This window comes from Chiloscyllium plagiosum, chromosome 16 (assembly GCF_004010195.1).
Source record: "Chiloscyllium plagiosum isolate BGI_BamShark_2017 chromosome 16, ASM401019v2, whole genome shotgun sequence".
Classification (NCBI taxonomy): domain Eukaryota; kingdom Metazoa; phylum Chordata; class Chondrichthyes; order Orectolobiformes; family Hemiscylliidae; genus Chiloscyllium; species Chiloscyllium plagiosum.
In genome coordinates this window covers 32,713,232-32,739,892 of record NC_057725.1, presented here as the reverse complement: position 1 = coordinate 32,739,892, position 26,661 = coordinate 32,713,232, and the positions used below count along the sequence as shown (strand labels likewise).

At 39.2% G+C, this 26,661-nt stretch overlaps 1 protein-coding gene across 1 annotated transcript in view; it reads left to right on the top strand.

The window, feature by feature from the left end:
* Positions 1-237: 237 nt before the first annotated feature.
* The window catches only part of LOC122558089, a 38,461-nt gene continuing 12,037 nt past the window's right edge, over positions 238-26,661 (top strand). The window contains exons 1-7 of the mRNA XM_043706408.1: positions 238-481; positions 4,495-4,857; positions 7,042-7,362; positions 13,729-13,845; positions 16,586-17,020; positions 23,017-23,394; positions 24,404-24,715. Of these exons, the coding sequence (XP_043562343.1) occupies positions 238-481; positions 4,495-4,857; positions 7,042-7,362; positions 13,729-13,845; positions 16,586-17,020; positions 23,017-23,394; positions 24,404-24,715 (2,170 nt within the window). The remainder of the gene's footprint in view (positions 482-4,494; positions 4,858-7,041; positions 7,363-13,728; positions 13,846-16,585; positions 17,021-23,016; positions 23,395-24,403; positions 24,716-26,661) is intronic.

Here is a 26,661-nt window from a genome sequence, read left to right as displayed (position 1 = left end):
CTGTACTAAATTGCCCGTAGTGTTTGGTAAGGGGTAAATGTATGGGTGGGTTTGCTTTGGCGGGTCGGTGTGGACTTGTTGGGCCGAAGGGCCTGTTTCCACACTGTAATCTAAACATCTATGTTTTTGGGTTGTTCTGGTTGGGCCATAAATATAATTTTCATTTAATAGATTTAGGTTCAGCAGCTGTACCCAACAGTAGTTTTAATGAGCTTGCACATTTCCTTATTAAAAGAAATGGTTGTACACAATGATTCACTCATGTGGGTGCTTGGGGCTGGATCCATCTTCACCAAGTGGACTCCTCAATCGCTGCGCCCTCCAGCGGTGGACGTTGAGCGCTCAGCTCCGCCCAATCCCCGCCGTAACTCGGTGAAAGTGAAACTCGGGCGGAACGGAAGCTACTGGTTCGTGCTGTTGGGTTTACAACGAGAGAGACTCGGGCCCGGGTTAGCGAAGACAGAGAGACACCATGAGCCGGGTGAGGAGCTCGCTGCCGCCTCTGGTCCCGGTGTTAGTGCTGTTGCTGACTCTGGTACCGCTCTCAGGTAAAGGTCAGGGATAGGAGGAACGGCCGTTCGGCCAGCTTCTGGAGGGCTTGGCGCAAAGGCTTTGTACTTTGGATTTTCCCCGGGTGTAAAATAGGCGACAGACACTTCTTTTCTAAGGCCTCAAATTAATGTATTTTTTTTTAAAATTGGGGTGTAAAGCTTAAATTCTTCCTCAAGCTGGAGAAACTCAGAAATTGACCATCTGTAGAGGTCCAGTGACCTTTCTGCAGAACTTCTGCGCTTTTAATTATCCCTTTTTTAAAACTTTCGTTACGAAAATAACAATGGTTTGAATAACGTGTTTCAAGAATATATGTCGCAGGCTGTTTGACAGCTGGCTTTTGACCTCTGGGTCAATAGGATCTTGGTCTCCCTCCACAGCTGCCAATCTGAGGTCCACTGGTTCAGATCCAGCGCCCCATCAACTAACTGAGCACAGCCTGCTTTTAATACAGGACAGTGAATCACTGGAAAACACAAGAGAACCATGGAGACTGCACCAAAGACAGGCTGCTATAAGTCTACTAGGCAAAAGTGCAGATGCTGGAACTCAGAGACTGGTGTAGATATAGATTATGGATTAGAGTGGTGCTGAAAAAGCACAGCATCTGAGGATCAGGAAAATTGACGTTTCAGGCTTTTGCCCCAAAACACCTATTTCCCTGCTCCTTGAATGCTGCCTGACCTGCTGTGCTTTTCCAGCACCACTCTAATCCATAATCTATATCTACACCAGTCCCCCTTGCTAACATATGGCCCCTAGCCTTCAATGTTATGACGTTTCAAACTTAAAAAATCTCACAACACCAGGTTATAGTTCACCAGGTTTATTTGGAAGCACTAGCTTTCGGAGTGCTGCTCCTTCAGGTGGTTGTGGAGTATAAGGCTGTAAGACACAGAATTTATAGCAAAAGTTTACAATGTGATGTAACTGAACTTGTATATTGAAAACGACCTGGATTGTTTAAGTCTCTCATCTTTTAGATTGACCATGTTGACTTCAGTTCTTTCATGTGTAAATTCCAGAACTTTTTAAAGTTACATTCTCAAGTGAACTTTACCAATAGATGCCATGTCAGCTCAGGCAATGCAGTGAAGGTGTGAGGTGCCCTGTGTGAGGCTGTCTGTGCCCCAGTGTTCAAACTGATTCTAACCTAAAAAAGGGATTTACAGAATCTTAATTTTATTTTGCTTAACTGCATTTTAATTCTGCAAGTACAAATTCACCCCACAAACGTGTGTGTGTGTATGGAATGGTGTGCGTGTCTGTGAGTGTGTATGTGTGTTAGTGTGAGTGTAAAGAGGTTGTAAGTCTGTGAGAGGGTGAGTGTGTATGTGTGTGTGTGTACATGTACGTGTAAGCGAGAGCTTGTTACGAGAGAGGGTCTATGTGTGTCTGTAGAAGCGTGTGCATGCATGTGTGATAAAGATTGTGTAGTGCAGTGGGGTCACCTGTAGTGTGCTATGAACCCAAGGTCCCGGTTGAGGCCGAACAGAGCCTGATAGCCAAGTTCAGTACCCATGGAGATGGCCTCAACTGGGACCTTGGTTGATGTCACACTACAGGTGACCCCACTGCATCTCTCTCTCTCACTCATACAGATCCATACAGTCATGTAGACCCTCTCTCATACACAAGCTCTCTCTTATATGCTCACACATACACACACCCCACACTCACACCCACACATGCACCGTCTCACAGATTAAACCCCTTTACACTCACATTTGTAACACATGCACACACTCTCTCACAGACACTCATATTTCCCCCCACCCCCCCACACATTTATGGAGTGAATTTGTACTTGCAGTTTTTGAGCAAAATAAATGGAATTGTGCATGAATCCATGTAAGATTCTGTAAATCAGTTTTTTAGAAATAGAATCAGTCTGAACATGGGGGCACAGACAGCCTCATACCTTCAAGGCATTATCTGAACCGACATGGCACCTATTGTTAAAGTTCACTTGAGAATGTAACTTTTTTTTTAAAAGTTCTGGAATTTGCATATGAAAGAACTGAAACCAACAGGTTCATTCTAAAAGATGAGAGACCTAACTGATGATGAGAAACTTAAAGAATTCAGGTCTTTTTCAATGTATAATTTCAGTTGCATCACACTGTAAACTTTTGCTATAAATTCTGTGTTTTACGATCTTATTCTCCACAACCACCTGATGAAGGAACAGCGCTCTGAAAACTAGTGCTTCCAACTAAACCTGTTGGACGATAACCTGGTGTTGTGATTTTCAACTTTGTACACCCCAGGTCAACACTGGCACCTCCAAATCATGATGGTTCAAGTGCTCATCCATGAACCTTTTTAAAGGTAATGAGGCTTCCCACTTCAACTGCCCTTCTGTGCAGTGCAGTCCACCACCCTCATGGTGAGAGAAAATGCCTCAAACCCCCTCTAAACCTCCTTCCTTTCATTTTAAACTCACACCCTGTTATTATTGACTGTTTAATTAAGGGAATAGTTGCTTTCTATTCACCCTGTCCTTGCCCAATGTAATCTTGCATACCTCACTCGGGATCCACTTTCAGCCTTCCCTGCTCCAATGGAAACAACCTGAGTTCATCCAGCCTCTTCATTGCTAAACATCATGAAAATGCAAGGCAACCAATGTAATGAATTGTCTGAATATCTTGTGTCTATTACTTGTTTTCTTTCCTTTTAATTTTATCTTCAACCTATGTATTGACTGATTGTGGAAACTCCCAGTTTCAACAGGCATGTACTGTGTTGATAATGTTACAATGCCAAATGGGTAAAACTTTCACTAAGTGCTGCTTTGTCACTATGCACCTTTTTGGAACATGGAAATAGGGAAAGGAGCTATCCTTCATATTTAAGCACCTGGCATGTTTATGTTTTATAGAAAATATTTGTTGCTAGTATTCTTTTCTCAAAATGGTTATGAAAATGATTACATCTGTCCAACTTGGCCCCAGAGATATTCGAGGATTTATCCTTATTATGGTGTTTGGGTGATATAGAATGAAGACATACTATCTTTGCCTACATGTACACCACTGACACCCAGCTCTTTTCAAACTCTGCCACTCTCAGCTTGCTTGTCTGACGTTCAGTTCAGTCAAAACACAGTTTGCAATTTCTTTAAACTCAAAATCACTAAGCCACTGCTCCCACCACAGTATAGGCACCTTTATCTTAGTTGGATTCTCTCTAATGCCCCTGTCTCAGTTTGAGCCATCTTATTCACAGTTGCAATGTCCTGTTTGACCCCATGTTGAAATTCTGACCTCATTTTCTCTTCATGTCAAAGACAGTCTACTTCCACATTTTTATCTGTACTTTGTTTTAAATATTTATTGTTGAGATGCGGGCATATCTGGCTAGGCCAAAATTATTTGCCTATCCCTAAATGTCCAGGGAGCACTTGAGAGTTGTTGTGGGTCTGGAGTTGCATGTCGGCTGGAGCAGTCAAAAATAGCAGTCTTCTTCCTTAAATGACATTAATAAGCCAGAGTTGGTTTTTTTTTAACAATTATCATCAGTGTTGCATTGTGTTGTTAAGCTATTTTTAATTTTTTTTAATTGAATTCAGATTGGACCGTCTGCACTATTGAAGTTGAACCGTTTTCCCCAGAACTCTGGTTTTGGGTTACTCGTCCAATGACATTAGCAAACACCTCATAGGGCCTCATTTTGTTATGAAAACCCTGTACAATCTTTTGACATCTCCTCGACTCCTGTTTTGTCTGAGTGTTAAGTTTTTAGTGTCTTTTCTGCAATGTTTGGCGCATTATCGTTGAATGTGTTCAATAATTCCATCAACATCCTGCATTTATAGAAATGACAGATCACTTCGGTAGATACAAGACTTAATATTCATTTTGTTCTGATAGCATCTTTGTCAAAGTAGTTGGGCTGATGGATGAATTATATATACTATTTTAATCTTGATTATTCCAGAACAAGGTGACCTAATTGTGTCGATGAATTCAGGAACTGTGAAAGCCACCGTAGATAAAGATATTGTTCTGAAGTGCCAAGTTTCTGGCTACAATAAAGATATTGACCTTAAAAGCATGGGAGTTCAGTGGTTCTACCAAAAATCTGGTTCTCCAGATTCACAGAGACGAGAGATATATCAATTTGTTGGTGGCAAACATACACCATACAGAGAAGGAGCTAGAATTATTGATGCTCAGTTGAAGAAAGGAATTGCTTCCCTTTTTCTTCCAAGAGTCCAGTTTGATGATGAAGGAGATTACACTTGTGTTGTTTTTATAACCCCAGACAATGGAAGTGGAAAATCTTCAATGACTGTTTCAGGTAAGACTCCCTATCTGATTCTTATTATCTGCTGAATTGTGACTGCGTAAAATTTAAAATGGGTCAGGTGAACGCAGTCAATACCATCTGCATGCAACTGTCCATACGTGTAGCAAATCGGCCACCATCGTGACATATTAATGCAGTTCATTTTTTTTTGAGCCATGCAATCCTGAGCTTTGATAAAGTTGTAACTATGGGTATGAGTATGTTTGGTGCTTGCTAGATCATAATGTGTCATCTGCCCCCAACTGAGCAAAGAAGGAATTCAATTGTTGCTGCTTCACAGGAATTAGAAATTAGTTAGACTGTGTTACTATTTGGCTGAAATCCCATGCCAGGCAGGCCATGACATGTATATCAGAATATTGTTACGATGTTGGCTTCTAGTAACCTGAAAGCAGAAGGGCCACTTGCTCAATGAAGCAAGAAAAATATTGTTCCTTTAGTTACCTTCTCCATCTCTAGTCTCTGCCTCTAGATGATGCATTTAGAGCCCTACGACCACCTTTTGTGATGCACTCCGAAAGAAAAGCAGTCAAAGAACACAAATATAAATGATTTGGATGCGAGCATAAGAGGTACAGTTAGTAAGTTTGCAGATGAAGCCAAAATTGGAGATGCAGTGGACAGTGAAGAGGGTTACCTCAGATTACAACAGGATCTGGACCAGATGGGCCAATTGGCTGAGGAGTGACAGATGGAGTTTAATTTAGATAAATGTGAGGTACTGCATTTTGGGAAAGCAAATCTTAGCAGGACTTATACACTTAATGGTAAAGTCCCAGGAAGTGTTACTGAACAAAGAGACCTTGGAGTATAGGTTCATAGCTCCTTCAAAGTGGAATCGCAGGTAGATAGGATAATGAAGAAGGCGTTTGGTATGCTTTCCTTTATTGGTCAGGGTATTGAGGACAGGAGTTGGGAGGCCATGTTGCGGCTGTACAGGACATTGGTTAGGCCACTGTTGGAATTTTGCATCCAATTCTGGTCTCCTTATGGGAAAGATGTTGTGAAACTTGAAAGAATTCAGAAAAGATTTACAAGGATGTTGCCAGGGTCGGAGGATTTGAGCTGTAGGGAGAGGTTGAATAGGCTGGAGCATCAGAGGCTGAGGGGTGACCTTAGAGATTTATAAAATCATGAGGGGCATGGATAGGATAAACAAACAGTCTCTTTCCAAGGGGTGGTGGAGTCCAAAACTAGAGGACATAGGTTTAGGGTGAGAAGGGAAAGATATAAAAGAGATCTAAGGGGCAACTTTTCCATGCAGAGGGTAGTACGTGTATGGAATGAGCTGCCAGAGGAAGTGGTGGAGGCTAGTACAATTTCAACATTTTAAAAGGCATCTGGATGGGTATATGAATAGGAAGGGTTTGGAGGGAAATGAGCTGGGTGCTGGCAGGTAGGACTAGATTGGGTTGGGATATCTGGTGGACATGGACGAGTTGGACCGAAGGGTCTATTTCCATGCTGTACATCTCTATGACTATGACTCTATGACAAATACATTTGTTCTCAAAGTTGTTCTTGGAGAAGCTAGTGACAAGGGGATGTGAACTAAAAACGTAGTCATTTAGCAAGTAGTTAGCTTTTTCAAAACAGTTAAGATGAATTACAGACAGCATAGCATGGCTAGCTATAAGGCTTGAAATTGCAGTTTTGGTAGCTGGAGCAACACTTGTATGTTCAGCCTTCATCTTATTTGATCTGTTGAATGATTGAAAATAATGGCGCTATTGGTCTAACAACAGGTAAGATTGGAGGAGGTTGTCCATGAGATAAAAATACATCTTTGCAAAAGGCAGATGACAGCACAAACAATACAAGTATTAGAACAGAATCTAGTACATAGATACTTTTCAATTCTAGTGGTCCACTATGTCTCCTAAAATATAATTTTAATAAAACATAGTTATCTCTTGAAAATTGTATTTTTTGGAACAGACTGGAGTGTCCAAAACATAATACTTCAGTTAACAGCCTGTTGCCACCCTTTGAGAGTAGACACACCAGTGACAAAATTGTATGGGACGCTGAAGCAAAGAGTACAAAAGGAGTTGAGGAAAGGAAATTTTGAACAGCAGACATTTCAATCTGTGCAATCATTACATCGGCAGAAGGTGTGAACAGGTGAATATTCACATGAAATACTAAACATTTGATTTGTATTGTCATTTGCAGCACTGCCAAAAGTAAGCTTATCTTCAACTGCGATCACAATTGAACTTGGTACGGAGAAATCAGTGAAATGTGACAGTGTTGATTTTTATCCTGTCTCAATTGAGATGGGTTGGATACAGAAAACAAAAAATGAGGAACAAATGCTTTCACAACACATCTGCACAGGATCCCCAGTTCAACATCAAAATGGAACCTACAGTGTTTCCAGCCGACTGAGGTTGCACCCAACGCTGGAAGACAATGGCAATATTTATATCTGCTATGTCAAACACCCATCGCTTAATAAAGACTTAAAATTGGAAGCCCAGCTGACTGTCAAAGGTATATTTTATACTTTGATGTACTTGTACATGATGTCTGGTTTATGTTAGAAAATGCAGATACAAAACAAACACTGAAATTGTACTGTTATTATACATGAAGGTTAATGTATTCATTTGAAATTTTTCTGTGGTTTACAGTTAATGGCTCTGATGAAGGAGGCAAAGGGGAATTTTGAACTGAATGGTCTTTGTCTGTCTTAATTTCAGGTTAAAGATTTATATGGTTCATATATTTAAACTGAAATTTCAGTGCCTCTGTTTAGGTGGTAATCTGAAATTTATGTTAAGTAAATAATCCCTGTTGAAAGTTGTGTTTCTGGAGTTTGATGGCTGCATTAAGTTTGACTAAAGTTCTCTATAATCACCAGTTTTCCAAAACTGAATTTCAAGTTTGGAATTTCAACAAAGCTGAGCAAAATGTGAAATGATGGTTATAGCCTGTGGAGCTTTCTGGAAAAACTTGAAGGAAAACTTCATTATCAGAAGAGCCCTGAGCAGTTCAGGAATTGCAATTGTATTGAGTGTGTTGCCTTTCTACAAGTTTGACTGTCAACAGTTTTGAAAAGCTCTATTGTAGTGGTAAAGCATTGAAAGTAATCAATGTGTCATGAGATTTGCTCTTTTTAGCGACATGGAAAGAAATTGCAACTTTGGTTAAATGCTTCACCTCCCTTTTGTCTTGCCCTATGTTCCTACATAATTTCTGCTAGCTTTCTAAATAGTAGCAATTGTAGCAATGGGCCATATTTTGCTTAGAAGGAAAGACAAATTTTTGTTGACAAATACAAAGTAACCTGCAGCTTGTAATGAGGAAGTTATATCTTCTAAATTGAGAACCAGTGCAAGTTGCTAGTTTGCAAAATATAGTTTTTTTTTCCAAAATTCATAATCTTTTCATGATTTCCTTGCTAATTATGTGTTAAATTTAGCATAGAAAGTTAATTCTATAATCCACTTTTAACAGTAAGATTATTGTTGAGGGCTGGCAAGCAAATTCTTTTACGTAGTAAGTGGACACTTACAAGTGTGATCTCTCATTCTTTCTAATTTGTGATTACATATTTTAGGCTGTTTTAAAACTTTTAAATCTTAAATGTTTTTACCTTGCTTTCGTATCTTTTCATATACTTTCTAAAGAAATCTTTCTTTCCTAACTCGATTTAATATTCAGTTAACCCAGATTATTTCATGTTCCTTCCCTGGGCTTTCTCACTACTTAGGAAAATAAGCTGTTTGTTCTGCTTTACACTAATGTCCCACGTACTCTTCATTTGTTGCTTTGTTTTCTGATCTTATCTCAGCAAACTTATATTTAAAATGCTCTAAAGCTCTCTACAGTAGCAAAAATCTTGTCCAGTACCTTTTGGAACTTGGTCAATATTCCCAGCATGTCACCTAAGCTGGGACAATGGTTTGCTGTTAATGATTTGTTCGTTTTCAGCATAATTGTACAGCAAACATTGATAATGTCTTGCTACCTCTGTCCCTTTAATCAGCCTACCCTCCTGTTTCAACTTTATCCACCTATCTAGTCTTTCTTCTTGTCCTGCCTTTTTAATGCTTAACTTCTCCAGTTGTTTCACCTCAAGGTTGTTGTATATTTGTTTCCAATATCTACTTTTCAATCTTCTTCCCTCTAAGTCGGGTTATCTTCCCTCTAAGTCGGATTTTTGAACTTCTATTCATGATCCAACTCGATCACTTCTTTCTATCCTTCCAACTGACTATCCTCTGCCACACGTTTCAAAGGTTGTTTACTTCCTGTCATCATCATTCTTCAGACTCAACCTTTCACATTCCGTAGAGTGTGACATTCCACGCTTCTGACTGCAAGATTTTTTTTCAGCATCATGTTGATGGATTTGGATTTAAGATACTACTTATGTAAATACATCATGCTTCTAACCATGGCTAAAGTAATTTGAGTTTCATTCTTGGGTGTTTATCATCAAGGTGATTGAAATTGGTGGTGTTAGTATTTTTATATTAATTCGAGGTTATCTTGAACGAGCCAGGATTCCTAACTTTGTTAAACAAACGAACAAACAATCTATTACGTATCTTCAAACCATCCTTCTGCAAGAACTTGAGCTTCATCTCCCAATGTCCCAACAAAACTAATTTCAACTCCAACCTAACTAATTAGCTATTTTTCAGTCACATCATTTCCAGAGAGAGATTTGTGATCAAATTTTATTTTTCTCTTCTCATGTTACTCTTTCTCCTTCCAGTTCCACACGAACCCATGCTGTCTGCCTGCATTTTGCAAATGTTGCTGACACAAAATCCTAAGTAATAGGACTATACGTTGACCGTACTAACCTGCACTTTCACACTCAGAGTGGTTATAATGCAGAAGGGTTGTTATTTGACCCATCATGCCAGCACCTGCTCTCTGAATGTTTAAACATAATTCCAATCCTTTGCAGTTCCTCAACCATGTGTTCTTTTTCTACTGTTGGTACTGTGGGTTAGTTGATTGAAGTCCCTGTCTTATAAATGGAGGATCCTGGGTCCACATTACAACAATGCCAAATATTTTGCTAGATGGCAGGTTTGCAATATACAGTGATGAGAGGTTACTATCGAAGCACACTCTTTTGCAATCTCTCGCGTGCTCTCTTTCTCGAAATGTAGCCCTATGGTGGTTTTACCTTTTACTTTTATTTAAATAATCATGTAATACTGTATTGAATACTTCAATTGAACCTGCCTGCATCACACCTCTCGGAAGAACATTTCAGATCCTAGTCATTCACTGTGTAGAACAGTTTCTTCCTATTTTGAATTTGTTTCTTCTTGCAAATTTTTTAAAACCTGTGCCCTCTGATTCTCAATCCTCTTACAAAGTGTCTCAACATACTAAAATGTTCTGTCTGGAAAAAAAACTGTCCCTAGGGTTTCTCATCCTGGAATATTCTCATAAATCTCTTCTATGAACTCTTTAGTGCAATCATATCTGTCTTAGGGTGAGGTGCCCAGAACTGTGCACAGTACTGTGTAGAAGATGTGCAGCTTGGGTCCTTTATATGATCAGCACAGCATCCATCTGTTATGCACAATGGCCCATTAATGAAACCTAGAAAACTGTATGCCTTGTTAACAACTATCATGAACTGACCTGCCACCTTTTAATGACTTATCTATATATACACACACCTGTTCCCGCACACCCTTCAGAATAATACTGTTTTACATTATTCTCTCTATTCTTTGTACTAAGATGTATCAACTCCCACTTCTCTGCATTGGATAAACATATGGATAATAATGGAATAGTGTGGGTTAGATGGGCTTCGGATTGGTTTCATAGATTGGCGCAACATAGAGGGCCAAAGAGCCTGTACTGCACTGTAATGTTCTATGTTCTACGTTCTTTGCTGTCTGTTTGCCCAATGCACCATCAATGGCCTTTAGAAGTTCTGCATTGCTCTTCTTTACACCAACATCTAGGGACAGTGAGGGGGAGACAATTTATTTACATATGGGAAAAGCAAAGACCCCAGTTATTATTGTCTACAATTATTAACTCTGTTAATTTCTCTCATTCTTCAATTTTCTCAACTCCAAAACTTCAAGCCCAAAAACTAACCATTAACCATTTCTTATCCTTCACCTAATTTTTGTTTGCATCTTGCTACTGTTCCTCTTACTGCATGACCTAAAACTTGCTTTGCAAGTCTGCTGTGTGGTATAGTATCGAAAGCCTTTTGCAAATCCATGTACTGTACATCAACAGCCTCATCAACGCTTGATGTTACCTGTTCAAAAATACTGCAAGTTAGATAGACATGATTTTTCTCTGAACAAATCAATGCTGACTGTTCCAGTTAAACTGCAGTTTTCATTTTGCCTACTAATTCCATTCTGAATAATTGTTTCTAGAAATTTCCCTACCAATGCAAATATACATTTTGGGTGGTCTGTAATTTTTGCGCTGATTGTTCCAAACGTTATTTGAGCAAGGGCACAATGTTTGCAATTCTCTAATTGTCCTACACAAGTCCTGGATCCAGGGTAGGTTGAAAGACTATTGCAAGTACCTCTGCAATTTCTACTCTCATTTCCTTCACCTTTGAATGCATCTCATCTGATTCCAATGTTTCACCAAATCTGAAAATGTAATTAATATCTCTCTATTAATTATAAGCTCTCTAGATTGAGTTTAGTCCTGATTTACCATGGCCTGGGTAGCATCTACCTCAGACATACTTGTAGAGTATTCATTTATCTAGCATATCAGTCATGCCTCTTTCTTCTGTGTGTAAACCCCCATTTTAGGTCCCTAATTGACCTTCCTTCTCCTTTTTATCACTCTTTTACTATTGTTGTGCTTATGGAAGGTTTTTTGGTATTTCACTTTGTTAACTGCATGCTTTTTTTTTTAAATTCCCCCCCCCCCCCCCCCCCCCCCACCCCGAACTATTTATATTCAGCTTGATTCTCAATTGCATTTACTACCTTAGACATCATAAACATAATTTATTCTTCTTCAACTTTAATTTCAATCTCTATCATTTTGTCATCCAGGGAGCTCTAGATTTGTTTGTGTTCCGCTTTTCTTTTGAGAGAATATATCTTCACTCTTCTCTTTGGTGGTGGACTGTCTTCAATCATTGGTTCCAGTCTATTCAGCCCAACGCTGTTCTTGCTCCATTTGAGGTTGGTTATTCTTTTCCTGTGTGATCAATGTCATTTTCTACTATCGTCCTAAACCTTATGATAGAAGATCACTGTTCTCCACTGTCACTTGAAAATCAGGGCAGCTGCATAAATCAAGAAATTGGTCTAGCAGTACCTTGTTTATTGTTGGATTAAACACATACTATGATAAGCAATTCTCCTGAATGCAATCTAGGAATGGTTGCTCCTCACTGTCCCTTACAGTAGCATTATCCCAGTTCATATATCGTTAATTAAAGTCCTTCTTTATGACTGCTCATTGTCAGCATCGCTCTACCATTTTCCCTGCAGACTTGTTCCTCTGTATCTTTCCCACTCGTTGGTGTTTTGTAGTCTACACTAAGTAATGCAGTTGCACCCTTTTTATTCCTTAGGTCTCACTAAATTAATTCTGTCCTTCACCTCTGAAAGATCCTAATTCTCTAGTATTACAACTTACTTCTTAACCTGAAACACTACCCTCCTTTTACTTTCTTTCCTATATCTAATGAACATCTTGTAACCAAGAATATTTATCACTTATACCTGCCCTGACATAGGTTTCTGTTCTTACTGAGACATCCTAATTCCAAGTGATAATCTGTAGCTGTAACTCCCCAAGTTTGTTAACAATGTTCTGTGAATTCACAAACATGCAGATTAATTCTGGTTTAGACTTCATTACTTTACTTTTGTTTTTATTCAGACTTCACTCATTAACTTATTTTTCTCTACTCCAGCATGATCAGCCTCTCTTGGCACTTTATGTACCCTGATATTACTTTCTAACTTCTGTCCCCATGCCCTGCTGAATTCTTTTAAACCCTCACCAGTAAAATGCCCTGCATTCTATCAGGGGCAAGCTATCTGACTTGTACAGATGCCATCTTTCCGAAAGTCAGTCCTGGTGTCCTTCCTTCATGAGGTTTCCAGTCAAGATATATCTACCTGAGAATAATCTGGAGATTAATATTTTAGAAGTCTGATTGCTATTTTTCTCCATAATTCCCTCAATTTTGATTACAGGACGTCATCCCCCTTCCTGCCCGCGTTGTTAGTACTAATTTGGAACACAACCCCTGACTATTCATCTTCCCGAGAACATTTTGCAATTATTCCGTGACACCATTGACCCTCTCACTGGACAAGCAACATATCCACCTGGACTCACATTGATAGTGCCTCTATTTACAAATTCAAGGATCTTATAAGCTGCCTTAACAATTTCACCTTGGCCACATTCAAAGAATTGTGCATCTGAACCCCGACGTCCTCTGCTCCTGTCCTTCCCTCAAAGTTCTAGCATTGAGCCTGTATTGTCTCTCCATGTTTCTTCTATAAAAATGCAGTACTACTACAGTCTGTTGTTAAACGTCTGCTGAGTTCACATACAACTTTTCCCCTTTTTTTGTATTCAACACCTTGATGATGCTGAAGAATTTATTTGTATACATCTTCACGTTCTGGAGCTCATGTGAATTCAAGAAATGCTGAAAATGCTAATCAACAGCTGCTGGTAATAAACTAATGTTATTTAGAACTGTGAAGACTCTTTAACATGAAATGTTCAATGATCTTTATCAACTTACAATGCATTTTTTCAGTTTGAAATACTTCAAACCATTGTCTTGGAATAAGTCTCAATTTTCAGATATTGTTCTATTTTGCTGTTCACTTCAAAACAACTGTTTGTTACCTACAGAGCCAGAAGTTGTTGTACCAGTTGGGATAATAACTGGATGTGTCATCGCTAGCATATTGGCATGTACAGCAATTACGGGCATTGGATTTTTTGTGTACTTCAAGTACCTTAAAAAAGGTAATGCATCCTTCAATTCACTTTAAAAGTACAGCAACTGCAAATTATTAGATAATTCTTGCTTTGTGGTATGATGGCTCATCTCTGTTGAAGTTTTTGTTTACAGACATGATTTGGAGATGCCGGTGTTGGACTGGGGTGTACAAAGTTAAAGATCACACAGCACCAGGTTAAAGTCCAACAGGTTTAATTGGAAGCACACTAGCTTTCGGAGCAACGCTCCTTCATCAGTCATTCATGCATACATTCATGTAGAACTCTGAGCTCAAAAACTGCATGAATTTATGTAAAACTCTGATTCTAATCTAAAAAGTGAGATAACAATCTAAACATCAGGTCATAGACAGAGAACACAGGGAGCTAACACCTTCAACATATTCTGGATCAGTGGTGCTGGAAGAGCACAGCAGTTCAGGCAGCATCCAACGAGCAGCGAAATTGACGTTTCGGGCAAAAGCCCTTCATCAGGAATAAAGGCAGTGAGCCTGAAGCATGGAGAGATAATTCCTCCAGGCGTCTGGTGGTGGGGGAGCGGCGGTGGAGGTGGCCCAGCACCTCCATATCCTCGGCAGAGTGGGAGGGGGAGTTGAAATGTTGGGCCACGGGGCGGTTTGGTTGATTGGTGCGGGTGTCTCGGAGATGTTCCCTAAAGCGCTCTGCTAGGAGGCGTCCAGTCTCCCCAATGTAGAGGAGACTGCATCGGGAGCAACGGATACAATAGATGATATTAGTGGATGTGCAGGTAACACTTTGATGGATGTGGAAAGCTCCTTTGGGGCCTTGGATAGAGGTGAGGGAGGAGGTGTGGGCGCAGGTTTTACAGTTCCTGCGGTGGCAGGGGAAAGTGCCAGGATGGGAGGGTGGGTCGTAGGGGGGCGTGGACCTGGCCAGGTAGTCATGGAGGGAACGGTCTTTGCGGAAGGCGGAAAGGGGTGGGGAGGGAAATATATCCCTAGTGGTGGAGTCTTTTTGGAGGTGGCGGAAATGTTGGCGGATGATTTGGTTTATGCGAAAATTTGTAGGGTGGAAGGTGAGCACCAGGGGCATTTTTTACCTTCAACATATTGTCTAGCTATCACCATTGTTAACAGCTAACCCTAGAATGCAACTTTTTAAAAAAAAAAGGATTTTGTGATTTGCACATGAAAGAAGTGAAACTATCACTATATTCTAACAGATGAAAGGCTTAACAGACAATCAATTTTTCAATGTATAATTTCAGTTACATCACACTGCAAATTTTTGCTATAAATTCTGTGTTACGACCGAGCCCTCCACAATCACCTGATGTAGGACCGTTGCTCCGAAAGCTAGTGTGCTTCCAATTAAACCTGTTGGACTATAACCTGGTGTTTGTGTGATTTTTAACTTTGTTTACAGTGCTTTTCTTGGAACACGGCTGCATCTGATTATATCCGAGTTGAAACTGAAATTATACAACAAGCAGCATTACTGATCTTAGTGCAAAGTTTAGCTAAGGAGACCCAACATCATGGATTTGCTCATAAAACAAGCTTCAGATTTTCAGTAAAATTTTAAGTAATTGTAAATGATTGATGAATAATAGTGTGACAAAGTAATAATTTTTATTCTGTGACTGAATGCTACTTTGTTTATATCTGAGTGCTGTTCATATCTGAACAAGTCAGTTTAAAGCTACAATGTCCAGCAAAAGAGGAAATGTAATTATCTTTAAAGTATCATGCAGTTTTGTTCTCTGCCTTCAGCATTTGTCTCAAAATGAAACAGCACTGAACTGCGAAGCAAATTAAATGCATGGAAAGAAGCTCAAAAATATCCCACTTCTTTGCTACCCTAGTCTTGTGTGAGCAGTCATGCTGTCACATCTTTGTTTTCAGAACTTTCTCATACCCTTCTTAATATATTTTTGATTTGGAGGAGCCAGTGTTGGACTGGGGTGGACAAAGTTAAAAATCACAACACCAGGCTAAAATCCAACCGGTTTATTTGGAAGCACTACTTTCGGAGCACTGCTCCTTCAACAGGTGATTGCGGGCTGACTAATGAAGGAGCAGTGCTCCGAATGCTAGTGCTTCCAAATAAGTCTGCTGATGTTGTGTGATTTTTAACTTAATATATTTTGAGCTCATAAACTGATCTGTTGATTTTTGTGTCTGTCTGATTCAACTTTGTTGAAATTCACCACAGCCTTGTCTATCTTTTGTGCAAATGGTGTGTTTCAATTTTGTTATCTCTGTCTCTTTGGGAGATTTGTGACTCTCACATTGTTTGTTGCCTGATCTTATGTCTACTGATCTTTCTCCTCCTACTTCTCTGTTTTACCTGATTTCTCTGTGGATCTCTCTTTAGCTTGGATGATCTTTCTCACTATGTTGTGAAATGCTGGCTTCCACCATACATTACTGATCTCTACTGTTCTGTTTGTTGACGTATTTCTGTCCTTTGGTACTGAATTTTTTGCACTTTTGCCTTAATTTTATATTTGGTGTATGATCTGTTTGTTTGTTTGTTTATGACTCCCCATCTCCCAGAACTTTATTTTAACTTTAAGGAGACTAATGATTATTTTGGTCAAGACAAATTTCTTTCAGTGAGAGAAGATATTTTAATTTCATTACTGTTTATAAATGAAACTACTGTTGATGATCTTTGTTATTCCAGTAAAAGTATTCTGTCATACGCTGGATTAATGTTGATGTTTTGAAATGACTGAACCTGTGGCAAACAGTGGATAAATATCTAGGTGTTTCTTTTTTAGTTCCTCCAAAAGTTTCTGATATCAGCCAACCTCCAAGACTTATACATTTGCAAGAGGCTCTTCTGAATTGTCAGATTTCTGGATATAGGCCTGAGAACGTTTCTATTAGTTGGTTGCTACAAAGAAGAGATGATAGGGCACCAAAGGAAATTTATTCATGGAGCCCTACACCTCAGACCCTACAGGATTCAGGAGGAGATGAGCAGAAGGAACTTATTTCAAACTGTACATATCAAACTGAAGAAGAGGAAAAATCCTTCAAATTTAAGGTGCCAACTGTTAAATGCAACAATGATGGTAGCTCCAGTGTGAATTGTGAAGTTTTGTTCTGGCCTGATATTGAAACTGATAATGGAGCTGTCCTCCAGATTCAAGTCCACCATAGCGCTCTCAATATGCCTATAATTAGGAAGACTTGTCTGAAAGTTGAAGGTGGTAAGTAAATTACAAGTTATTGCTAATCAAATATATCCAAAGAAATTTTGTTAACACAGAGGTATGCATGTATACTTGCACATGGGGCTTCGTTAGTTTAGTTAGCTAGATAGCTGGATTGTGATGCCAAATGAGCCAGCAATGTAGATTTGATTCCCACACCAGCTGAGATTACCATGACGATCCTGTTTTCTTAACCCCTCCCTTTCCCTCACCACCAGTCATCTCTCTTTTATGAGTGAGAAGCTGTATGGTTCTCTAGAACTATGGCAAATTAACCTATACGTTTGCAGAAACACACATGAACTATCTTGTTGTAGGATGGTTTCCAGAATATCATGGTAAACTGAATATCATTGCACAGGGCGAGAAAACTGGTCACTGGCTTACTAAACCCCAAATTGTTCTGACCATTTATCTTTTATCCATCTCATTATATACATTTTATGAAGTCACAGAGTTTTACAGTGTGTAAACAGACCCTTTGGTCCAACTCATCCATGCTAACCAGATAATCTAAATTAATCTTGTCCCATTTGCCAGCATTTGGCCCATATCCCTCTGAACCCTTCCTATTCATGTACCCATCCAGATGCCTTTTAAATGTTGTCATTGTATCATCCTCTACCACTTCCTCTGACAACTCGTTCCATACATATACCATACTCTGAGTGAAAAAGTTGCCCCGAAGTCCCTTTCAAATCTTTCCCCTCTACCCTTGAACTCTATGCCCTGTACTTCTGGACTTCCTTGCCCTGGGAAGAAAAACCTAGTCTATTCACCCTATCCATGCCATTCATGATTTTATAAACCTCTGTAAAGTTTATATACCTCTGCCGCTGATGCTCCAGGGAGTATAGCCCCAGCCTATTCAGCCTGTACATCCTCTGTTTCCACTGCCCTTATGTTTCGTATTGCATAACCTTATTATAGGAGCAGTTGGACAATAAATAAAGCAACAGTTCAATATTTAGAGAGGGATGTCAAAACTGGATTTTTCCCGACTATGGACAGGATTGAAATTACAGGAAATTCAGTAGAGAGCAGATGTTCCATTGTTACTCATTGGTGAATAAATCCTTAATCGTGTGCATTTAGACAAAGAGTTGACAACCACTTTATTAGCTGAAGAGTCTTCTCAAATAAACATTGGGAGCCTCAAGACTATAAGTAAAACGATGGAGTAAAGGTATAAGCATGCCGTAACAAGAAAATGATTGCATTTTTGAGAATTTAAGGATTGTTAAGCATATACTTCATGCTGTAAAAAAAAAATAGTAATTTGCTTTGACTTCTCTTCGACAATGGTATGAATGACCACAGTTACTACTAAATTTCTTGTAATTTCAAACCTGTACATAGTTGGGCAAAAACAGTTTTGACATCACTGGAATAGATAGAACAATTATTTATGTTTTCGAAGTTGTTTCACAAATCTTGATTTTGACCTCAACTTTATCATCTTTTTTTTACCAGAGAATCATAGCACTATGTTTCCTTTCATGTAGAATGCAAACATGTTTCCATTTGTTGATTGTAATATGACAGGTTTTAATAACCTACTCAATTCACTGTTTTGGCTATGGTAGAAGCAGTAATGGTTACAACAGTAAAATAACCTGTTCATGAGTCATAGAGATGTACAGCACGGAAACAGACCCTTCGGTCCAACCTGCCCATGCCGACCAGTTATCACAACTCAATCTAATCCCACTTGCCAGCACCCGGCCCATATCCTTCCAAACCCTTCCTATTCATAGACCCATCCAAATGCCTTTTAAATGTTGCAATTGTACCAGCCTCCTCCACTTCCTCTGGCAGCTCATTCCATACCACCCTCAGCTTGAAAAAGTTGCCCTTAAGTCCCTTTTACATCTTTCCCCTCTCACCCTAAACCTATGCCCTCTAGTTCTGGACTCCCCCAACCAGGGAAAAGACTTTGTCTATTTATCCTTTCAAGCCCCTCATAATTTTCTTCAAGGAAAACAGCCCCAGCTGGTTCAGCATCTCCCTGTAGCTCAAATCTTCCAACCCTGGCAACATCCTTGTAAATCATTTCTGAACCCTTTCAAGTTTCATAACATCTTTCCAATAGGAAAGAAACTAGAATTGCACGCAATATTTCAACAGTGGCCTAACCAATGTCCTGTACAGCCGCAACATGACCTCCCAACTTCTGTACTCAATACTCTGACTGATAAAGGAAAGCATACCAAATGCCGCCTTCACTATCCTATCTATCTGCGACTCCATTTTCAAGGAGCTATGAACCTGCACTCCAAGGCCTGTTTGTTCAGCAACACTCCCTCAGACCTTAGCATTATGTGTATGATTCCTGCTAAGATTTGCTTTCCCAAAATGCAGCACCTCACATTTATCTGAATTAAACTCCATCTGCCACTTCTCAGACCATTTGCTCATCTGATCAAGCTCCTGTTGTAATCTGAGGTAACCCTCTTCGCTGTCCAATACACCTCCAATTTTGCTGTCATCTGCAAACTTACTAACTGTACCTCCTTATGCTCGCATCCAAATCATTTATATAAAGTAGTGGTCCCAACACCGATCCTTGTGGCACTCCACTGGTCACAGGCCTCCAGTCTGAAAAACAACCCTCCACCACCACCCTCTGTCTTCTACCTTTGAGTCAGTTCTGTAACCAATTGGCTAGTTCTCCCTGTATTCTGTGAGATCTAACCTTGCTAACTAGTCTCCCATGGGGAACCTTGTCGAACAACTTACTGAAGTCCATATAGATCACATCTACTGCTCTGCCCTCATCAGTCCTCTTGTTACTACTTCAAAACCTCAATCAAGTTTGTGAGACATGATTTCCCATGCACAAGCCATGTTGACTATCTCTAATCTGTCTTTGCCTTTCCAAATACATGTACGTCCTGTCCCTCCGGATTCCCTCTAACAATTTGCCCACCATCGACATCTGGCTCACTGATCTATAGTTCCCTGGTTTGTCCTTCCCACCCTTCTTAAACAGTGGCACCATGTTAGCCTACATCCAGACTTCCAGCACTTCACCTGTGACTATCGAGCTAAAACATTTTGAATAATTGCATTGTGGCTGTGCGACTCAAAACACAGTGATATTTCACATTAAAATTATAATCTTAAGGTATGATTTGTCTGGTTAATATGCAAAACAATACTTTCCATTTTACCTCCATACATGTGACAGTAATAAATCAAATTAATGCCTCTACAATCTCCTTACCTATCTCCTTCAGAATGCTGAATGTAGTCAATCCAGTCTGGGTGGTTTATCTGCCTTCAGACCTTTCAGCTTCCCCAGCACCTTCTGCTTCGTGACAGCTACTGAACACACCTCTAAACTTGGACTCATAAAGTTCTGGTATGCTATTGGTGTCTTCCACCAGGAAGACTGATGCAAAGTACCTATTCAGTACCTCTGTCATTTGGTCACATGTAATCCAATTTCTGGTACTTTCCCATATTATTGGAATGTGGTATTGTGTATTTTTGGAGTACCTTTTTAAGTAGCAATCTATTTATTATTTCTAAATTTAGAAAAAAACACTGCTCTATTTTTGAATGAAATGACAAGAAAGTAAATAATGATGTGAACAGTAAGAAGAGGTCATGTTGCGGCTGTAGAGGTCATTGGTTAGGCCACTGTTGGAATATTGCATGCAATTCTGGTCTCCTTCCTATCAGAAAGATGTTGTGAAACTTGAAAGGGTTCAGAAAAGATTTACAAGAAGGTTGCCAGGGTTGGAGGATTTGAGCTGTAGGGAGAGGCTGAACAGGCTGGGGCTATTTTCCCTGGAGCGTAGGAGGCTGAGGGGTGACCTTATAGACGTTTACAACATTACGAAGGGCATGCAATGGGTTAAATAGGCAAAGTCTTTTCCCTGTGGTTGGGGCGTCCAGAACTAGAGGGCATAGGTTTAGGGTGAGAGGGGAAAAATATAAAAGAGACTTAAGGGGCAGCTTTTTCACACAGAGGGTGGTATATGTATGGAATGAGCTGCCAGAGGAAGTAGTGAAGGCTGGTACAATTGCAACATTTAAGAAGCATTTGGTTGGGTATATGAATAAGAAGGGTTTGGAGGGATAGGAGCCAGGTGCTGGCAGGTGGGACTAGATTAAGTTGGGATATCTAGTCAGCATGGACGGCTTGGACGGAAGGGTCTGTTTCCATGCTATACATCTCTATGACTCTAATAAAGATCATGGCCCATCGTCTTTCAAATGACCAAGAACATCTGCCTCTGCTTGCATATGGCATGATTAAAAGGTTAGCAGGAATCAGTTATAAAACTATATAATTTCACAAAAGATTGTTGACACCAGGCAACACACATATAGCAGTCCTAATGGTAGGAACAGTCATCATTTCACTTGGGTGGTTACACTTTCTCTTTATACCTGTACTAATGTGCTGCTCATAAAATCAAACAATTGCATTTTTCAGTACTTACACTGGTTTGTATGACAAAGTTTTATTTTCCAAAGTAGAGGAGGATAAGCAAAGATTTGGGTGATGTGTCAAGACCTGAAGCCCAATCTGTGTGAACAAAGTAGTCCTGTTTCTGTCATGATGGTTTATGAAATCAAGCACTTGGAAGTGTTCCACAATGCTTTGTCATTTACTGCAACTTGACTTCTGCTCTGCAGAGTATCAATTTATATGCAGTGAAAGGTCTATAAATGTTGGGAAAACTCTTGACCTGCGACAGCAAGACAACACTTTATGACATGGAATGTCGATCTAGTTAGCAGATATATGGTACTGATGCCTAAGATTGAGAGATTCTTCTCAAGAGCAAGATCTTTGCCCATGTTTGCTTTCAAATTCCGTAGATCAACTTTTGCTTACATTTTTCTTCCGTGCTGCATTTGTGAAGATTAAAATGTTTACAGAGTTATTTTTGAGCCTTTACTCTGCTTTCTTTTTTCTCCTTTGACCATTTCCTGTATTGTTGATGCATCCTTTTAAATTTTGAGCCTTAATAGCTGCACTTTTGCAATATTTTGTGTGGTGTCCAATCTGCTGAATAAGAATGCAGTAGTACAGGCCATGTTTTAAAATTCTATTCCTGGTTGTGTTATAGCATTCTGTGAGACCAGCAGACCAGTCTATGACCTGGTTTGAACCCTGCAGACCAATATTAGCAGCATTTTATGTCTTTTTATGGTTAATATACTATAGATAACATAATTGTCCGGTTTAATTTTAAGTCGCTGGATGTAGGTTTGCTCGCTGAGCTGGAAGGTTCATTTCTAGATGTTTCGTCACCCCACTAGGTACCATCTTCAGTGGCCATCCGGGCAAAGTACTGTTGATAATTCCTGCTTTCTGTTTATATGTTTGGGTTGGTGACATCTTTTCCAGTGGTGATGTCATTTCCTGTTTTTTTTTCTCAGGGGGTGTTAGATGGACCCCATCTACCACCAACCCAAAGATTAGATTAGATACTTAGTGTGGAAACAGGCCCTTCAGCCCAACAAGTCCACACCGCCCCGCCGAAGCGCAATCCACCCATACCCCTTACCTAACACTACGGGCAATTTAGCATGGCCAATTCACCTGACCTGCATATCTTTGGACTGTGGGAGGAAACCAGAGTACCCGGAGGAAACCCACGCAGACACGGGGAGAACGTGCAAACTCCACACAGTCAGTCGCCAGAGGCGGGAATTGAACCCGGGTCTCTGGCGCTGTGAGGCAGCAGTGCTAACCACTGTGCCACCGTGCCGCCCTAAAGAAAGTCAAAGATATAAATAAAAAGCAGGAATTAACACCAGAGCTTCACCCGGAGGCCCACTGAAGATGTTACCTAGTAGGGTGAAGAAACGTCTGGAAATGAACCTTCCAGCTTAGCAAGCAAACCTACATCCAGAACCTCAACCTGACCTACAAATCTTCTCAAAACTCGTTAATTTTAAGTAGCCTATGTTTATAAATTCTCAGAGCTTTTAACCATAATTGTATTTTCTTTCCTTTTATATAAAAAAAGTTGAACCAAGAATGACTGATCCAGTGATACCAGGATGTATTATTCATGAAGAAGTGCTTGCTGTGACTTGCCCAATCAATGGATTTAAACCTAGACCACTGGCTATCAACTGGTACAAAGAAAAGAACTCAATAAAAAAAAAGATTGGGATGGTTCAACCAGAAGGAACAGGGTTCATTGAAATAACAGAACCAGGGCAACACAAGTATACCCACAGTATAACTGAGCTGAAATATGAAGACCATACGCATACTGTTGCCAGTGCTTTGTATTTTATACCAACTATTAATGACGATCATGAAGCAGTATATATTTGTGAAGTAATACATCCTGCCACAGATACAATATTATATAAAACAATTAAGCTAAATATAACAGGTACAATCAGCATTTCTTCATTTTACTTTTCATGTTTTACTATAAAATTCACAATAATATATTGTCACAATCAGCACAGAATCAATAACTGAAATGCATATTTAGTAGTTAAGACCCTATCGCAATGGGTGGATAAGTAGTTGATTAGAAATAAGAGCCATTATTTAATGTTGATATTGTTGCAATTTTTAAAATGTCTCTCAAAATATGACAGAGTTTAGAAGATCTTGAATAAAATTGTATGTGCTTCAACCTAAAATGGTTGACCATTCCACTGGAAAAAGGAAAGGCATTCGTTAAATTGATGAAGTACTACTGGATATTTCATTTTTACAACAAAAATATCAAGAAGAGGAAGAAATTGAACAGTTTTAATTATGAAATATACTGCACTCCTTTCTGCAATGAACTTAATTTTTTTGAACATGTCTCAAATTTTGAATTGAACTATTATAACTTCAATTTGTTCTGAATTTCGCTTTGGTAGCAATCTTATTTTGCATCTTATTTCTGGTCTCCAATTCCCAGGGTTGTTGTTATGGTAAATGTAATTCAGAAAAGATGTTTCCTAAATTCTTACTTGGAATAAGCCAGAGAACCAGGTTTTAGCAAGATAAGGAAAATCTCAAAACAACAGGATGAGGTAGAGAGGCACAGGAATTTGGGAAAGGAATTCTAAAACTTGAAAGCTAGCATTATGAAGTTAGAACATCCCTTCTTGTGGGAGAACTTGTCAGAAATTATATGGGAGGAACAGCAAATTTGGATATCCAGGTTAGAATGGATAGTAGCCTATTACCTTTACTCAGCTGCATTGCATTTTGTACCAGGATGGCAATTCATATCTGTTATTAAAATCAAATATTTGTACTATCATTTGTAACTTTGCTGAGTAGATACCATTTTGTTTTGTTTCAACTTGAAATAAGTTTCAAAATTTTATTTGTTTCGTTATGGCTTTGTTCCAGTCAAAATCCTATAATTCATATTTTCCTTTTTCTTTCCTTAGCTATCCCAAAATATAATAATATAAAACTGTCACCAGAAGTTCCAATTGTTGACGAACAAACAACTGCATCTTGTCGAATATATTCATTTTTTCCAGAAGACATTAAAGTTATCTGGAAAAAGAATGATATGGTATTAAAGGAAATGAATGCTGATAACGAAGCAAACAATGGAAAGGATGGCCTTTATTATTTCACAAGTCGTTTTAAATTCATTCCTGACAGAGAAGACTTGGGGAAGACATTAACTTGTGAATTCCAGCATAGAAGTATCACAGGATCCAAAAAAACTGAATATGTACTGAATCAGTTAGGTAAGTAAGGTGTTTAATTATTGTTGACACATTATGTAAACATTGCCATGTTTAGTTTAGAATATGAAATGCATATGTGGTTGACTTTAACACCTTGTATAACAAATGGTTTAATGGAATCTGTATACTGGATTCAGGCACTGCATTTAGCCAAATTAATTAAATGAAGGCTTCCTACTCTTATTAGCAGTCTTCTATGAAATTAGATTAGAAGAGTTAACTTGAGCTCAAGATTACCCTCCGCTCAAAATTACCCTCAACCCAATATCATTCATCACAAAAACAGCAGAAAAATAGCCAAAAATGCTGCATTGTTTTCTAATGGCAATATATAGTATGTCATTACTATATACATTCATTACATCATCATTGTATCATAGCATGAGATAGAAGTGTATAAATGTCTCATTCTCTATCTTAACTGAGATCACTTGAAGCATGACATGTGATTGGAAGTGCACAATTCTCTTGAAATCTAATAACTTAATGTTAGCACAGATGCTGATTTTCTTTTTATTATTCGCTCATGGGCTATGGGTATTGCTGGCTTGGTCAGCATGTTTGGCCCATTCCTAATTGCCTCGATGGCAGTTGAGAATTAACCATATTGCTGTGGGTCTGGTGTCACGTGAAAGATAGACCAGGTAAACATGGCAGATTTCCTTCTCTAAATGACGCTAATGAACTAAGGTTATTAAACAACGGTTGACAGTGGTTATATGGTGCTGTTAGACTAGCTTTTTAATTTGAGATTTCTTTATAATTGAACTAAAACTTCCAAAGTCATTATTTTAGATCATAAATGCAGCACTGATCCATATGACATCTCACGGGTTTCATTTCTCCAACCTGAAAATAACTCATTTGTTCTGACTCACTGTTAGTCAGTGAATACCTATAAACGCTAATATGTCAGCTCCAATACAACAATCTTTCTTGACTGGTAGGTAGCCTTTTATGAATCACATTACTGAATGCTTTCTTGAAATCTAAATGTGCTACATTTAATAGTTTCCGTTAATCCATCCTGTTCTATCCACCCTGAAAGAAAAATCATCTGTCATTTGCAATTTCTCTTTCATAATTTTGTTTGATTGTATTAAGATGGTCTTAATCTCCTGCTGCTACTTCCTTTATATGTCAGCTTAGTTGTTAGCACTGCTGCCTCACAGCACCAGGGACCCAGGTTCGATTCCAACCTCAGGCGAATGTGTGGAGTTCGCACATTCTCTCTGTGTCTGCATGGGTTTCCTCTGGGTGCTCCAATTTCCTCCCAAAATCCAAAGAAGTGCAGGCTAGGTGAATTGGCCGTGCTAAATTGTGATAGTATTCAGGGATGTGTAGGTTAGGTGCATTAGTCAGGGGGAAATATAGTATAATAGGGTAAGGGAATGGGTCTGGGTGGGTTACACTTTGGAGGGCCAGTGTGGACTTGTTAGGCCAAAGGGCCTGTTTCCACACTGTAGGGATTCCATGCTTAACAATGTGTTTGTAGTTTTTCATGGTGATATAAATTAGTGTTTACTGAGTAATTGATTCCTACTTTGTGAGTCCTTACATTTTGAATTTTCCAGTCCACTGGGAGTTTTCCAAACTCTAGGGAATTTTTATTACAAACATGCATTCACTATCTCTGTAGGCTCTTCTAAGATCCTAAAATGTAGCCATCAGGTCCAAAAGGCGATTTTAGTACTAAAACCAATACTTTTTGTGCCAGATAATTATTTTAAGTTCTTCCTTTATCCTCCTTGTTTTCTCAATTGTTTGCCTACCATGAAGGCAAAAACAATAATTGAGTGCCATTTTGTTGCTTCATTAGGGTGAAGGTTTGCTCGCTGAGCTGTAGATTTAATATCCATGGAAAGCAGGAGACAACAGCTTCGCTTCACTTGGAGGTCGCCACTGATGTTAACTAGCTAGGTAATGAAACATCTGGATATCAAACC